The sequence below is a fragment of the Electrophorus electricus genome, chromosome 6 (assembly GCF_013358815.1).
Source record: "Electrophorus electricus isolate fEleEle1 chromosome 6, fEleEle1.pri, whole genome shotgun sequence".
Taxonomy (NCBI): Eukaryota; Metazoa; Chordata; class Actinopteri; order Gymnotiformes; family Gymnotidae; genus Electrophorus; species Electrophorus electricus.
This window is the reverse complement of record NC_049540.1, coordinates 14,923,626-14,940,396: the sequence shown is the minus strand read 5'-3', so window position 1 is coordinate 14,940,396 and position 16,771 is coordinate 14,923,626. Positions and strand designations below refer to the sequence as shown.

At 42.5% G+C, this 16,771-nt stretch overlaps 1 protein-coding gene across 2 annotated transcripts in view; it reads right to left on the bottom strand.

Annotated features, from left to right (window-relative positions):
• Positions 1-16,771, bottom strand: part of man2a1 (mannosidase, alpha, class 2A, member 1) — a 37,661-nt gene that overhangs the window by 19,056 nt on the left and 1,834 nt on the right. For both annotated transcript variants that reach the window (XM_035526725.1, XM_035526726.1), the window contains exons 3-5: positions 15,691-15,835; positions 13,773-13,944; positions 13,217-13,344 (exon numbers count right to left, since the gene is read on the bottom strand). In XM_035526725.1, the coding sequence (XP_035382618.1) occupies positions 13,217-13,344; positions 13,773-13,944; positions 15,691-15,835 (445 nt within the window). The remainder of the gene's footprint in view (positions 1-13,216; positions 13,345-13,772; positions 13,945-15,690; positions 15,836-16,771) is intronic.

The window sequence follows — 16,771 nt, the reverse complement described above, 5'->3', positions numbered from 1 at the left end:
GACAGAAGAGGAAAAACAAATTTTAGATAGAGAACCACAAATTATCTTTGCATGTTGTAAGTAATACCTATGTACAGGAACTTTACCATGAATTTTTAAATTTTATTTATTATTAAACATTTTTTGCAACTAATCTCAATCTTTTTATAATTGTTATTATTTTAATATATACTGACTTTGAAAAGATACAATCACATGGATTGGTCTGAAAGGGACCTTACAGGCATTTATTTCAATAATTTAAAATTTGATTTTAGTTGTTTTAATTGTTGAAAAAAAAATCAATAATTAATTTTTTTGTTGAATATTGTTCAGCAGTTCTAGCCTGGTTATATTTTTGGTGTTGGTGTACAAGTAAAAGTTCAAAATTATGTTTGAACCTGTGCAAAAGGTTTGTAAAGATGACATAAAATAATGATTTCATATGCTGTTTATGTAATGGGGCTCGAACCCAGGTGATGAGACCGACATGCCACTGGGTGAGCTACCACGCTTTAATGATAGTAGGCCCATTTGCAAAACAGTTAGATCTTAGAACAGGTAAAGCAAGAGATGTAAAAAACCAAAGGTGGGGAGTCGAGCCCCTGCCGCTTTGCCGTGAGGTGAACGAGCTCCTGCTAGACTGTGGTGGCCATTAAACTACCTGCACGTATATCGCGCTTCAAAGGAATGGAGGATGAAAAACAGGTGGAAAAAAAATAAATACCACACTGAGTGTGGAAAAAAGGGACAACAAAGAACGCCACGGGAAGAATGGCAGCCCTGATGCACTGGGGAAAACAAAACTCTAAAACTTCCCAATCAAAACCAGAAAACAGGGAGGTGCTTTAGTGACTAAGGGAAGCCGAGAGAGTGACAGACTTGGGAGGGAAAACTGGAGAAGAGAGGCAGAGTGTAAAAGCACAGGCACCCTCGAAGAGCAGAAGAGAGGTGTAGCACAAGGGCTCACAGACCTCAAGACCCAGAGTTACTGGCTAGGAGCTTGGCTCAACACTTTGGCAAAGACCCAACACTGGGTCACTGGGCTTATACAGACCTAGCACAGCTGTTGGGCATCAAACCTGATTGGTAGTTGCCTGACTCGAGGCCTCCCCCTGGCGCCAACCTTTACAGGACCCCCCCCCCGATGTCCCAAGGCCAGTCGCACGATCCCGCTGAAAAGCCCGAATGAGTTCATAGTCCAGGATGTGACAGGAGGTGACCCAGGACCGCTCCTTGGGCCCGTATCCCTCCCAGTCCACCAAATACTGGTCTCCACCACAGACCCGCCGGACACTGGACTGTGTACGCCGGTTCACCGTCCCACTATGGAGGGGCCCACTGAACACAGTACGGGCTTAAGGCGAGACATGTGGAAAGTGTGGTTGATTCACAACGTCGGGGGAAGGGCAAGGCGATAAGAAACAGGGTTTATGTGGCAAAGAACCTTGAATGGCCTGAATTTGCGATGATAACCCACGCAAAGGCAGGTCCTTGGCCGAATGCCAAACCCACTGTCTCTTGTCGGCATAATGCTTTTGAGCAGCAGCAGCAGATAAAAGAGCCCTGCATGCCCTTTGACAGGTTAAGCAGCAGGGCCTAACTGTCTGCTCAGTGGACTGGACACCCACGATGGCCTCTTGGTCGGGGAACATGGACAGAGCATACCCATATTGGCACTCGAATGGTGACATGCCTAAGGAGGAGTACCACAGGGTGTTGCGGGCAAACTCCGTGCATAATAGGTACTCAGACCAAGAGGATGGAAAGGAAGAGAACAGACAGTGGAGGGTGCGCTCCAAGTCCTTGTTAATCCTCTCGGTCTGGCCGTTGGATTGGGGATTGAAGCTGGAGGACAAGCTGGCTTCTGCCCCCAACAACTGACAAAAGGCCCCCCAGAACCGGCTAGTGAATTGAGGCCCACAGTCTGACATGATGTTGCTAGGTAGCCCATGAAGACAGACAACCTGTGTAAGCAATAATTTAGCTGTCTCCTTCACAGATGGAAGTTTTGGCAGTGCAAAGAAGCGGCCGGCCTTGGAGAACCTGTCGACAACCACCAAAATCACTGTGATGCAGCCCTGTGATAAAATCAAGCAACAGGTGAGACCAAGGGCGTTAAGGAACAGCCAGTGGGTGCAACAGACCAGCAGGCCTTGTCCTGGGGTCCTTGCACTGAGCGAAGGTGTGACAGGAGATCATGAACACTCGGATGTCGAGTTCCATGCAGGGCAACCAAACTGCCGATGGAGAAACTCAAGCGCCTATGTGACTCCTGGGTGCACCGAAAAGGGGGATACATGTCCCCACTTGAGGACTTGAGCTCTAACCGCCTTAGGTACATACAAACACCCCGGAGGGCCTCCACCTGGATCTGGTTCAGCAAGGAGGGCCTGACATACTGCCTTCTCAACCCCCCACTGGATTAGAGCTACAATGCGGGCCCTGGGGATAATGGTCAAGGGCGGAGCAAAAGAAGGCAAGGATTCCCACTGGCAGGAGAGGGCATCTGGCTTAGTGTTCTTAGTGCCCGGCCGGTATGATAAAGTAAAGTCAAACCAGGCAAAGAACAGTCCCCATCTGGCCTGGCACGGATTAAGTCACTTGGCCTGTTATATGTAAGCCAAGTTCTTGTGGTCTGTACAGACCAGGAAAGGGTTTTTTGCACCCTCCAGCCAGTGCCTCCACTCCTTGAGCGCAAGCTTGACCGCCAGTAATTCGTGGTCGCCAATGTCATAGTTCCTTTCTGCAGGAGACAGACATCAAGAGAAGTAGGCACAGGGATGCCGTTTTTTGTCCTCTCCTGATTGTTGGGACAGAACTGCACCAACACCCACCTCAGATGCATCCACAGCAACGATAAATGGAAGCTCCACATCAGAGAGCTGAAGAATAGGAGCCTTGATCAGATGGCGCTTTAGTTCTTCAAATGCCTGCTGGGCTTCGGTGGACCAGCAGCACTGACCAGACGCCTTCCTGATCAACATTGTCAGTGGGGCTGCAACTGTGCTAAAGTTCTTAACGAACCTGCGTTAAAAATTTGTGAAGCTCAGGAAGCATTGGACCAGACGCACCGAGGTGAGTCTAGGCCTGTTCTCTACAGCCCGTACCTTGGCGGGTCCATGAATAAATTGTGGGAGATGATAAATCCCAAAAAGGAGATATTTTGTACATGGAATACAGATTTCTCCAGGTTGACGAAGAGGTGGGTCTCAAGTAGAAGCTGGAGGACTCACCTAACATGGGTAACATGTTTGTCTACTGTTTGGGTGTATATTAAAATGTTGTCCAAGTAGACGAATACATACTTGTAAAGGGCTTCCCTTAGGACCTCGTTGATGTACCACTGGAAGACGGCACGTGCGTTCATCAACCCAAATGGCATGATGAGATATTCGTAGTGCCCAGAGGGGGTGATCAACGCTGTCTTCCACTCATCTCCCTCTTGGATTCTCACCAAGTTGTAGGCACTGTGCAGGTCTAGTTTAGTAAAAATGGAGGCCTGCTGCAGCGCCTCAAATGCTGAGGTCATGAGAGGCAATGGATTGTGGTCCTTAACAGTTATTCTGTTAAGGCCCTGGTAGTCTATACAGGGGCGTAGCCCACCTTCTTTCTTCCCAACAAAGAAAAATCCCGCACCAGCCAGGGAAGTAGATGGCCGGAAGTAGGGCTAAGGCTTCCTGTATATATTCATCCATTGCCTGACGTTCAGGCCACAAAAGGGAGAATAAGTGGCCTCTAAGTGGACTGGTGCTCAGGAGGAGGTTTATGGCTATGTCATATGGCCAGTGGGGAGGCAATAGTTGAGCTTTCTATTTGCTTCCCTCAGGTCCCACTATTCCTGGGGGAATCGCGACAGGTCCAGATCATCGAGATTATGACCAGCCCCAGACCAGGTCTTTCCGTAATGGGGCTCAAACCGAGGTAAGATAAGGGATGACACCAACACACCACTTGGTGAGCTACCACGCTTTAAGGATGGTGGGCCCATGTGCAAAACAGTTAAATCTTAGAAAAGGTAAAACTAGAGAAGTAAAAAACAAAACAAAAAAAACAACGGGGGGGGGGAGTCGAAACCCAGCCGCTTTGTTACTTTGTTTGTTGCTGCCTAGACTGTGGCAGCTGTTAAACAAGTCGTGCGCATATCACAATTCAAAGGAATGGAGGACAAAAAACGGGTGGAAAAAAAATAAACACCATGCCAAGCAATGAAAAAAGGGAAAACAAAGGATGCCACTGGATGAATGGTAGCTGCGATGCACTGGGGAAAACAAAACTCTAAAACTTCCCAAACAAAACCAGAAAACAGGGAGGTGCTTTAGTGACTAAGGGAAGCAGAGAGAGAGAGAGAGAGAGAGAGAGAGAGAGAGAGAGAGAGACTTGAGAGGGAAAACTGAAGAAGAGAGGGGGAGTGTAAAAACACAGGCACCATCGAAGAGCAGAAGAGAGGTGTAGCACAAGCACTCACAGACCTCAATACCCAGAGTTACTGGCTAGGAGCTTGGCTCAACACTTTGGCAAAGACCCAACACTGAGTGACTGGGTCACTGGGCTTATATAGACGTAGCACAGCTGTTGGGCATCAAACCTGATTGGTAGTGTGCCTGACTTGAGGCCTCCCCCTGGTGGCCGGAGAGGGCCTTGACCTGGTGTCAACCCTTAGAGTTTAATATAACGTTTTTCCCATATATCCTCCTATAACACACATCTTTTATTTGGATATGTAGATCTTATAGAAATGTTTTAATATGAACTAACATACTTAAGAAACTATTATAATTTTAGCATTATATACATGCATGTTCCATCATCCAACAAATGCAAATAGAAAACTTTCTGAAAAGTAAATTCAATGTTTTGAAAAACTACTAGAAAGCAAGTAAGCAAATAAAAAGTCAGCACTGGTCAGTATTTTTCCAAAATAATAAGAAACCACTACTAAATTAATGTTCAGTTTTATTCATTATGGCAAGTATTAGACCTTCAACAGGGCAAATTCTTAAACACAGCACTCTATAAGCTTATATAAAGCCCTATTAGTAAGGTCAGTCACATGATCTGATCAAACCAGAAAGCCACCATTAAAGTCCTTACACAAGATACAAGATATAGAACAACAAATTTCAACCACTGATCAACAATGAACACACAAAAAAAGAATGATCACATATATACGATACCTATGAAATCTTTTGTCATGGTTCCATCCATCCTCTTTGTTGGCTCTATGACCCTGGACTACTCTGATGACTATGACTCTGGATTTGCCCCAATCTTGCTCTTCTCTGCATATGCATCCTCCTCCTTACCGCTCACAATTACAATCACATTGCATGCAACACATGGCCAGTTCAAACAGCATCTAACTGGAGCCTCTCATATCTTCATATTCCTTCCAACTCTTTTGTTAAAAACATAATAAACTTGGGGTTACTGTTGCTACTGATATCGTAGTTTATCTTCTGAACTGACTATATCTTATGCATGGTTGGTGTGATGGGAGCAGGCAGGAAGCAAACACGATAGTCGGGTAGGCTTTAAACGGTTTTAAAGAACACAAAAGCACAGCTTGGTGAATACAAACACATAGCAATCAAACATCATCTAAACAGATAAACAATAACAAAAGACAGGAACAGAAGCATATATACAAATGATGATTAATGAATGAAATGAAACACAGTTGAGGTTTGTCTGCATAATAGGAAATTGATGAGTAAGAGTGGCAACTACTCATGGGGAAGCGAGTAAAAGCACAAGGCACATGTCGACATGTCCACACTTACAGAAAGGAAAACAAAAACAATGCTAAAGACCATGAGGAGGAAGCAGGCAAAGGGACCATCACAGTTGGATTTGCGATCCAGTATATGCGATCCAGTTTAAAAATGCGATCCAGTATAAATCAGTGCTTAGCCTGCATGGACAAAATTGTTAACTAAAATTACATGAGACAAAAATTTGAATGTGGACATCAAAAGAAAAAAAATACTTTTGAACATTTTATTTCAATACTTCAGTTGACCAGAAATGCTTAGTAGGTAAAATGCTAAATCCAGAAATACCTGCCTTTTGTACTGATGTATCAACTAGTTTATTCTCCTTCAAGTATGCTGCCAGTCTCCACATCATCACACTAAAAAAGATCTTACCCTCCAGATTAAGACGAGTTATAGGCCAAAACTGTTCTATACACACTCAATCTTTTTCCTTCTGGAATAAGAATACACCCTACTCTTCTCCACTCTTCTGGAACAATCCCTATCTTCCAGATTATGACAGTCATCTCCCACAAACATTTCAAAACCTCAGGTGCAATTGTATACACCCAATACATCACTCCATTAAGCCCTGGTGCCTGAACCTGCCTCTGCCTGTCACACCACACTCCACTTTGGTGGGCTGTCATCCATTTGCTCATTTATTCCAACCACTGGCTAGTGCCATCTCCAGCTCCTTTGTCTTATCCTATATAAACCTGTATAAACACCCTCAAAATATTCCTCAAAAAAATTACTTTTTGCCAACTTTTAAACTCCCTGATTTCTCCTTACTATATAAGGTCTTCGAATAATTGAAAGGATTCCTAAAGAAGGTTGTCCTAGCAAGCTCCTTGTGCTTCCTACTTTTCCTCAAGGCCTCTGCTCTCCTTAGCATCACCAACCTATCCTTCAACTCTTTCTGTAATGTATTAATACCCTCTCTTTCCTCCTCTGCTACAAGCCTCCATTGCTTCCTAAGATTCCTTAATTCCTGAACCAACATATCTATTTCTACTTGTCCTCTTGACTTCACTATACCTTGTCTCTTTTCCTTTTCCTGTCCCCTAACAAATCTTGCCATTCCATATTCATAAAAAACGTTACCTAAACAATTCAATAGATTCTCCACGGATCCCTTCAAACTGACCAATAGCATCATTTCACATCATCATTTATACTCCAGCCTGCTTTATCTGCTGCACCTGGCCATTCCACCTTTATTATTTGCCCAATTCCATATACTTTTGCCACTTGCTTCCTCTCCTGCTCTCCATCTAATTCAACTCTGTGTATGCCTGTGCTGGAGTTCTCCTCAGTAGTAACAGGTATTGATATCCTGCAAACTGTGGTGTAAACTTGCTGTTGTACTTAAATCGAACATTATCTTCTTCCATCCACACACAGCAGCAATCTATTTCTTTCTCCCATCATCCCAGTTGCCTCTGTTTTTAGCTCCTTCTTGTCATCTGTAGCCATGTGATCCTCCTATGAGTCATGTTCCACCCATGCTCTCGCATACTTAAAGAGTATTGCATCTGTCTGTCTCACTGAAGCTTTTGATGGGTTGCATCCACATGTTTGAACAAACCATGGATGCTGCTGCCCCTGGAGTATGTTCCCTCTTGTCAGCTGTCTCTCCAAGCTGCCACAAGGTCTTGCCCCTGTTGTCAGCTGCCCTATACATAGCAGTCACGAGGCAACCTAAATAAGTAATTGTACATATACACAGGATTAAGATGTTATATCCTAATATCCCGTGCTTTGGTTTGTCTTGTTGGATTATCATCTGGTTGCTTAAGGTAGGCTCTGAGTTCACTTACTTTTGTCTTAGATTCTGTGAAATTCAAGGCTTGTTGTCTAAACCTAGTTGTTAGTTGCTTGGTAGCAGTAATTACTCACTACAGGTGTAGTTTCGCCCTAACCTTAGTTGTGAATTGAGGGGTGGGCACAGCACTTATTGAACTAAGTTAAATTAGGACGACTCACAGACACGTGTCTGTAGCGGTATTCAACATCTGGAGAAGGTTTGGCGGTGTTCTCAATCAGTTCATCTACATCTCACCTACAGGACTTCACAAACTCAGCTAAGTATCTTCTCATATTATCTCAATCCTTTATCTCATACATCCACAAACCAAGCATCTGAAATGTGCTTCACAATTCCTGTCCACATATCCCACAGATCTCCTCGACACAATCATAGACGTCACAATCTCAGCAACCTCGCTTCACACCATCACATATTGTGGTGGCAGGAGGGCTCTGGAACTGCGAATCTGCTGTCCAGAAGGCTGACTTCATCTCAGCATTAGGATCCCTCCACTTCCTACACTTCCTGGCTCTAACAGAAACATGGATCACCCCTGAGAACTCGGCGACTCCAGCTGCCCTGTCCTCTGCCTTTTCATTTACCCATTCTCCGAGGCGTCTTCGCAGGGGTGGTGGCACAGGTTTACTAATGTCTCGAGAGTGGCGTTTCACTCCACTTTCCTTCTCTACACTTTCCATCTTCTCTTTTGAATTTCATACCATTACAGTGTCTTTACCCACCAAACTTCTTATCATTGTCATCTACCGCCCTCCAGGTGCCCTAGATCGCTTCATTGATGAGCTCGATATCCTTCTGAGTCAATTCCCCATTGAAGGAAATCCATTCATTCTCCTTGGTGACTTCAACCTTCCATCAGACAAACTGCAGTCCTCCTGCATCCTTCCACTGTTGACAGCATTTGACCTCACCCTCAACCACTCTCCTCCGACTCACAAAGCGGGCAATGGTCTGCACCTGATCTTCACCCGTACCACCACAACATCGGACATCGCAGTCACCCCCTTCCAACTCTCGGACCATCACTTTCTATCCTTCTCTCTCTCCCTTCCTTCTCTTTCCATCCAGTCCTCTCCAACATGTTCCGCCTTCCTCTGTCGCAATCTGCACTCCATAACTCCCTCTTCCCTTACTTCTACTATTTTGTCCACCCTTCCTCACCCTCACTCTCTATCCTCTTTCTCTCTTTGGATACAGTTACAAATACTTTTATTTCTACACTCTCCTCAGCAATGAATCTTCTGTGCCCTCTCTCCTCTAGACCCGCTAAGTCCTCCCCACCTGCCCCCTGGCTAACAGAAACACTTCTTTGCCACAGGAGAGAACTAAGCAATACAGAGAGGTGGTGGAGGAAATCTCGCATAGATTCAGACCTTCGCTCATACAAGTCTCTCCTTTCCAAGTTCTCACTGGAAGTAACATCTGCAAAGTCATTCTACTACAGAGAGAAATTTGAATCATCATCATCTGATCCACGCAAGCGCTTCACTATTTTTTCTTCTCTCCTTAATCCTTCCCCTCCCCCTCCTTCCTCATCTCTTACTCCGGAGGATTTTATAACCTTCTTTGAGGAGAAGTTTGCAGCAATACGCCAGTCCTTTTCCTCTGTTCCCACACCTCCAACCAACATGCATTCCCCAACATCCAACTCTCTGACTTCTTTTTCTCCTCTCTTCACAGATGAAATTCTTCAACTGCTGACTTCCAGCAATCCGACTACATGTCCGCTGGATCCAATTCCTTCTGCTCTGTTCCAGACAATCGCAAGAGATCTGCTTCCTTTCATCTCTGTCATCATCAAGAACTCCTTATCTTCTGGATACATGCCTACTGCATTCAAAACCGCCAGGGTGATACCAATCCTCAGGAAGGCCACACTTGACAGCTCCAGCGTTACCAACTACAGACTGGGATCACTTCTCTCTTTCCTCTCAAAAGCCCTTGAATGAGCAGTTTATAATGAATTGTCTCTTTTTCTCACCCAGAACCAGCTGCATGATCCCAATCAGTCTGGCTACAAACCGGCACATTCTACAGAAACGGCCCTCATAGCAGTGACTGAGAAACTTCATGCCGCTAAAGCTGCCAAACAGTCATCTGTTTTGATTCTTCTAGACCTTTCAGCAGCCTTTTGACACAGTGAACCACAACATTCTTCTCTCTGTTCTTTCCAGGCTTGGTGTGACTGGCTCTGCTTGGAGATGGTTTCAGTCCTATCTGGATGGACGGTCCTATCAGGTGACATGGAACCGCGTAGACTCTCCACTAGTGTTCCAGAAGGCTCAGTATTGGGCCCCCTTCTCTTTGTATACTCGTTCTCTTGGTGATGTAATATTTTCTCATGGTTTCTCCTACCAATGCTATGCCGATGACCCTCAATTATTTCTTTCTTTTCCACCCTCTGACACGCAGGTCTCCAGACATATCTCAGCATGCTTGACTGACATTGCGTCATGGATGACAGTCCACCACTTGAAGTTCAACTCCAGTAAAACTGAGCTTCTATTCATCCCAGGTACTCCTAACCTTTACCATGACCTCAATGTTTCCTTTGAGAACTCCCTGGTATCACCATCCGAAGCTGCCCGTAGCCTGGGCGTAACTTTGGACAACCAGTTGTCGTTCTCAACTCATGTTTCTAATCTAACCCAGTCTTCCAGATTTCTCCTTTGTAACATACGAAGGATTCGTCCCTTTCTTTCGCAGGAAGCTACCCAGGTGTTTGTGCAGTCTCTTGTGATCTCAAAGCTAGACTACTGCAAGTTGCTACTTGCTGCTCTTCCTCTAAGAGCCATCAAACCTCTACAACTTGTCCAGAATGCAGCAGCACGACTGGTCTTCAATCTTCCAAAGTTCATACATGTTACTCCACTGCTGCGCTCCCTTCATTTGCTCCCTGTAGCTGCACGCATCAGATTTAAAACCTTGATGCTTGCCTACAAAGCCAAAAATGGACCAGCCCCTTCATACATGAGGTCAATGGTTAAAGCCCGATCCGTACCTCGAGTACTTCGAACCTCAAGAACCTCAAATACCTTGCTTTAGGTCTCATGGATGACAAGCATCGAGACTATTTTCTGTCCTGGCTCCAAGATGGTGGAATGAACTCCCACTTGCTGTCTGGACAGCAGAGTCCCTTGCAGTTTTCAAACGCAGACTGAAGATCCATCTATCTGCAGAATATTTAAAGGACAACTGACAACTAACAAACTCTAGCACTTATTGTTTATAGTACTTATCATTGTTTAAGATAGACCTTATGTATTTTGCACTTCTAGGTATCAGCATTCATCCTTGTATTCTACAGTATTCTAGTTCATTGGTATGTTTAATTTTAACCTACTGTACAGTACTTGGATACATTCTATGAGTAAATGACAAAGCACTTTTGTAAGTCACTCTGGATAAGAGAGTCTGCTAAATGCCGTAAATGTAAATGTTCCATCAGAACACCATTATAGCTTCACATAGGGATCTGCTTACTCTAGCAACCACAACATCAGAAGCTCTTCTCAGGGGTCATCAGGTAGGCACCTCCCTTCATTGGTGTTTTGTTGAAGCCCATGAAACCTCCAGGAGACTCAACAGTGAGGTCTGGCGTCCCTGCCTCACCCCACTCAAGGTTCACTTTAATCCAAATGCACCCCTTAAGCACTATGCCACTAGCAAATACAACCATAACAATCCATGATGAGGAAGAGTAATACACTGGACCACTGCTACACAGCTTTAAAGAATGCAAATTGCTCTGTTCCTCATGCATTCCTGGGATTTTCTGATAATTCATCTTCTTCCAACCTACAGGCAGAACCTTACATTTGCTAAACCTGTGGTCAGTGTTACACCCCTGGCTGCTAAGGCTGCTGTGCTCCATTCCTGTTGACTGTTCTCTGGATCGGGATTTGGATTATGCTTCTCTCTCATTACTGGCTCCTCCCTGCCAATGAAGATGGCCTATATATGGATCTGGCTGGAAGACTGAAGACAGCTTCTTATCGCTCAGCTTTTTTAGCTCCGACTTGCTTTGCACTTGTTCTCATTTTGCTTAGCTTTTTTGAACTTGTCTTCGTTACCCTCATCACCCTGTTAGCTTAGTAGCATATATGATGTTAATTTCCTTTGTTAACCCTGTGGTAAGCCTGGGTATGTTTGTTAGTCTTGGGTTTGTGTCCTCCCAGTCTCACTGTGTATCCCATTTGCTATTTGTTTGTGTGAGCCCCGTGTGAGAAGACCTTGGTGGCTGTAAATACTTGTAAATAGTTTTGCTGCCTGTTTGCTGCCTATTCTAGTTCATTGGTATATTTAATTCTAACCTATTGTACTGTACTTGGATATATTCTATGAGTAAATGACAAACCACTTTTGTAAGTCACTCTAGATAAGAGCGTCTGCTAAATGCTGTAAATGTAAATGTTCCATCAGAACACCATTATTAAGCTATTTTACATTGACTGTCAGTAAAATTTTAGATTGATTATAAATACTTCTAATGACCTACAAAGGACTGAATGGTCTTGCCCCACAGTACCTTACAGAACTCCTAGTGCATTACGACCCACGTCTGCTTAGATCAAAAGGTGCAGGCTCTTTACTAGTAACAAGAATAAGAAAATCTACCGCAGGGGGCAGAGCATTTACCTATAAAGCTCCGAAACTATGGAATAAGCTTCCTGTAATTGTTCGAGACACAGACACAGAATCAATATTCAAGGCTAGACTGAAAACCAATGTTTATAGTCATACAATTTACTACCTATTTCCCATCTTAGGTAAAGGTGTAGATCTAGGGTTCTGTGGACATTGAGAGTTATGGTAAACTGGGTTGTTATGATGCTGTCACTTAAACTCTCTTTCGTCTCTCAAGTTTGTTGACTGAGAGCAGCAGAGTGCTGATGTTCCAGGGTGCCCTCATGCCTGTGGTTACTTCTGGCTCTATTCTTTTAGTTGTGCTGCCATAGCTAGATCTGCCGGAGACCATCTTTGCACATTATAGTTTCCTAATTTACACACCCTCATACATAGACATGCCTAATAATCTATTCTATCTTTCTGCAGAGGTACACCTACACCTGATGTTCTCTTGTGGGATGGGTTTTGGACATGCACACACCATGGGGACCAGGCTTGGACTTCTAGAAAACCAGACTAGACTATAATTGCTTATTGTTTTCTTTTTTTAATTATTTATTTATTTTTCTCTTTCACTATTTATTTTGCTCCTTATTGTCTATATTGTTAATATTGTGGTGACCGTTGTTGGTCAGAGGAGGCCCCCCTCACCCGCATTGATTCCTCTCAAGGTTTCTAGGGAGTCTTTCCTTGCCACTGTCTCACTTGGCTTGCTCACTGGGGGCTTGGACTTGGACATTTGTAAAGCTGCTTTGTGACAACATGTTGTAAAAAGTGCTATATAAATAAATTTGACTTTGAATTTGATTATTATGTACTGGGAGTTACTGTGAAACTGTGAATTCCTTGTTTGTGCAAATGTACTTGGCCAGTAAAGCCTGATTCCGTTTCTAAGAATAGATATTCAAAACAATGAGCATTCAAAGCCTCTAAAATGGAATTCAGCCTGACTCTTTATACAAATTTTGTGGTTGAATGTTTGTTTTCAAAGTAAACAAGAGAAAACAATTTTACATACCCAAATTTCTCTCCAACCACTGGTGGCCCTCCAGGAGCTGATCTATCAGTGCAAAATAATGTGTGTTGGCTTCATCAGGCATAACCCAGCCTCCTGTGGCCATCTCCAGTTGGCCTCTTTCTATCAGTCTTCCCGAAAAGAGATAGGTAATGAGTACAGCTTTCTTCATCAATTACAATATTAATACCCCAACAGAAACATCAGCAGTCAATACTGAATTGTTTAATTTTATAGTTTTGTGACAGATGCTGTGAAACACTTCACCCACGTAAGATCCTAAACAGGCTCTTATTACAGCATCTCTTTATTAAAGAAAAGCTTTTGTGGACTGAAACTTCCCAATGCTCTTCACTTCCTAGTTAAAAAATATTTTTATCAAAAAAAAATATTGTTATTGGGTTAATTGCCTGTGTGGAAGAAGCAATCTCTGAGGAAAAATGAGGGAAAAGGTCTATGTATGACCACACACTGGGTGGCACAGGAAATATACATACACATACAAGTGAATACATTTTGAAAAAGTGCACATTTAAATAAAAGTCCTAAGAAGCCTTACTTTTTAACAGCGTCCTTCTTCTGGATGTCAATGTTGTTCCACCATTTGGAAAAGTAGGAAATCTCAGACCAAATCATTTTCCGCCGCTCATCTTCATGTAACTTCACAACCATGTTATTTAGGATATGCTGTGTCTGGTCTCTGTAGTAGTCATCAAATGTCTTCAGCCAGCCTAATCAAAACAGTAAATCACACTGGCGAAGTTGTGGGGGATGGCCTCTCCAATAATTCCTGCTCACACTAATCATAAAATGTGTATAATGTGTTAAGATTGGGTGGTGTGTTAAGATTGGGTGGTGTCCCCCTGCCCCCCACTCCCCCCAAAAAAAGTTTAAATGAAACCTAGGCCACTGGTAAATCATGATTATGGTTTCATTAATAGCTTTATTAATCATTACTGATAAGTTATATGTTATATAATTATTTAATTTGAAAACAAAACAGTAGAAACAGAGCACAACAAAAACGACAAACAAAAAAACCCACGCACACCACACAAATAGTTTCAGTTCCAGATGTACTGTGCACGTGTATGTATGTATGTATACTTCTGTAAGAATATATGGGGCCCCAAAAGCATTAGAATGTACAGATTTATAGATACATTTTTCACTCAACATATCTCAATATCAGTAATATTGGTTAAAATTACACTTCAGAAGATTTAACACATTTTTACATTAAATTTCTTTATTATGAAAATCCTATCACTGCAATGGTAGAATTGCACTGAAAAATATTACTGTAAAATAAATTATGCTTACTCTGTAGTTATTTGTTTGTAATCCTATCTTCAAATGTGTACTGGTAAGGAGTTAGGTAGGAGGCTGCTGTTTAAAATCAAATCCTTTCCAAATCCTAATCTTTACTATTATAAGAAAAACTGCAAAACTGATCAGAGGTAAACTGAATGGCAACTTCCAATACCTGTGGTGACACCGTAGATCAGGTTACTATAAACGTCAGCAATTCAAATAAGGAACAAAGGGCAGTGACCTAGCCTGCCTTTAGAGATGTGTTTATGTATGTGTACTGCTTATGTCCCAGCTGTGCAAGTCTGATCTATCTGAAGTTGAAGCACTACATCCTTGCACATTAATGAAACTGGATTAAAAGATCCTTTAACATAAGAAGGGAAATTTCTGGGGCTAATGAAAAGTGCTAATATTTTGACAAAATATGACAGTGCCAGTAACAACTTTTGTACCTACCAGGTTCCTGGTCAATGATTAAATTATGTAGATGTGACAGATGTAGACATATAAATATATGATAAATGTGATGTAGATTTGCAAATATGTATACATATTTTAAGAGAATTAATACACTTATACATCAGCACTACTCAACCCCAAAAAAATGTATCAGAGATTGCTAATTCTGCAGAATATGAATTCAGCAACACCTCCATGCTGGTGTAATATAATATACTGGGTTTTTACTAGCTTGCTAACTTTCTGCATAAAAAAACTCAGTATAGACTGAAAGTGATGAGGCAGACTAATCTCTCATACTATAAAAAAATCAAATACCATAATACATGAATAATACCCCCAAATTGAATATTTGTTGGAATAATTAAGACAGGTAACCAGACGGGTGACGCAACCTTTCCCTCTATTCTGAAATGTGCTGACATACAAAAATAAAGAGTTAGTACTCAAATGTGGCAACAGGGATATTACATATTAACTTTTGCCCACACATACTGATAATACTATCCTTGGGCTACAACCAAATTGGAACAAAAACTGGGAAAATCAAGTGAGGTTAGTTGACAGAAGTGGCTTCAACTCACTGAAGTATAACAGTGAGAGGTGAACACAGTCTTGACTAACATCATCAAAACTTCCATGAAATTTGGATAGTTGGACAGTTTAAACTATGTGTCTACAACACATAAAATCATAAATCTTACCAGGGTCATTATGGGAATGTGGCACGACAACCACCTGTAAAGGCTCCTGGTCCCATTCATTCTCCTCATATGAGATATCAAAGCCTTGCTTCCATACTCCCCCATCAGGATTATCAAAGCTGAGCATGTCATACACATCCAACATCTGGAATTATTCCATGGACAAACAGTGGTTGTTAGGCATATATTTCCATATTACAAAATTAAAGTACTATAAAAGAAAATTTCACCAGATTTCATGAAGTTACAAACCATTACTTGTCCTGCTTCTAATCATTATAGGAATATTTGTGCAGGCTACAAAAAATCAAGTACATTTGGGTAGACAGTTATAATTTAAGCAATTTCAAGATCTTTTTGAAATGTCCTGTTTCTCTGGAAACCTTGTTTACTGCAATCAAATTTTATATTTTAAATATACATACACACACAGTATATGCATGCCACACATAAGACTGCCCAGGTGACCGCAAAGTGTAGTAACCTAATAGAAAGGAGATGCACTGTCCCCACTGATATTCTGTCTAGGCCTGAATCTTCTCAGCCAGACTAATAAGAGTGGGTATGGGTACAGATTCAGGAGTGGAACCATCATCAGCCAACTCCTGTACTGTAAATAGATGGCATCAAACTGTAAGCCAAGATACAGAGACACTGACTCACTGATCCACCTGACCTGGATCTACAGCAAGGACATAAAATGTCACTTTGGCTGGAGAAGTGTAGTTAGCTAATAAAAAGAGAAACAGTTATCAGGATAAAGCGATTTTATCTACCACAGGCTGCCAAAATCAAGACCAAAAAACTCATCAAAATCTACAGACTTACACATAAAATCCAACATCCAGAGGTTGTTACACCAGCCAGAGAGAGAGGAAGAGGACTACAGGGTGTAAAATACACTGCTTGGGAGTAGTTGATCAAAAAGTGCCTCAAACAGAAAAAAGGAACCTGGGGAAACTGGGGCTGTGACCCTTAAGGATGAATAGAGATCTAACAAATCCCAGGTATGACACTATCAGTCTCAGGTGAGAAAAGCTCAGTCATACGGAAAGCAAAAATGCTGTACTGCACCTTCAAA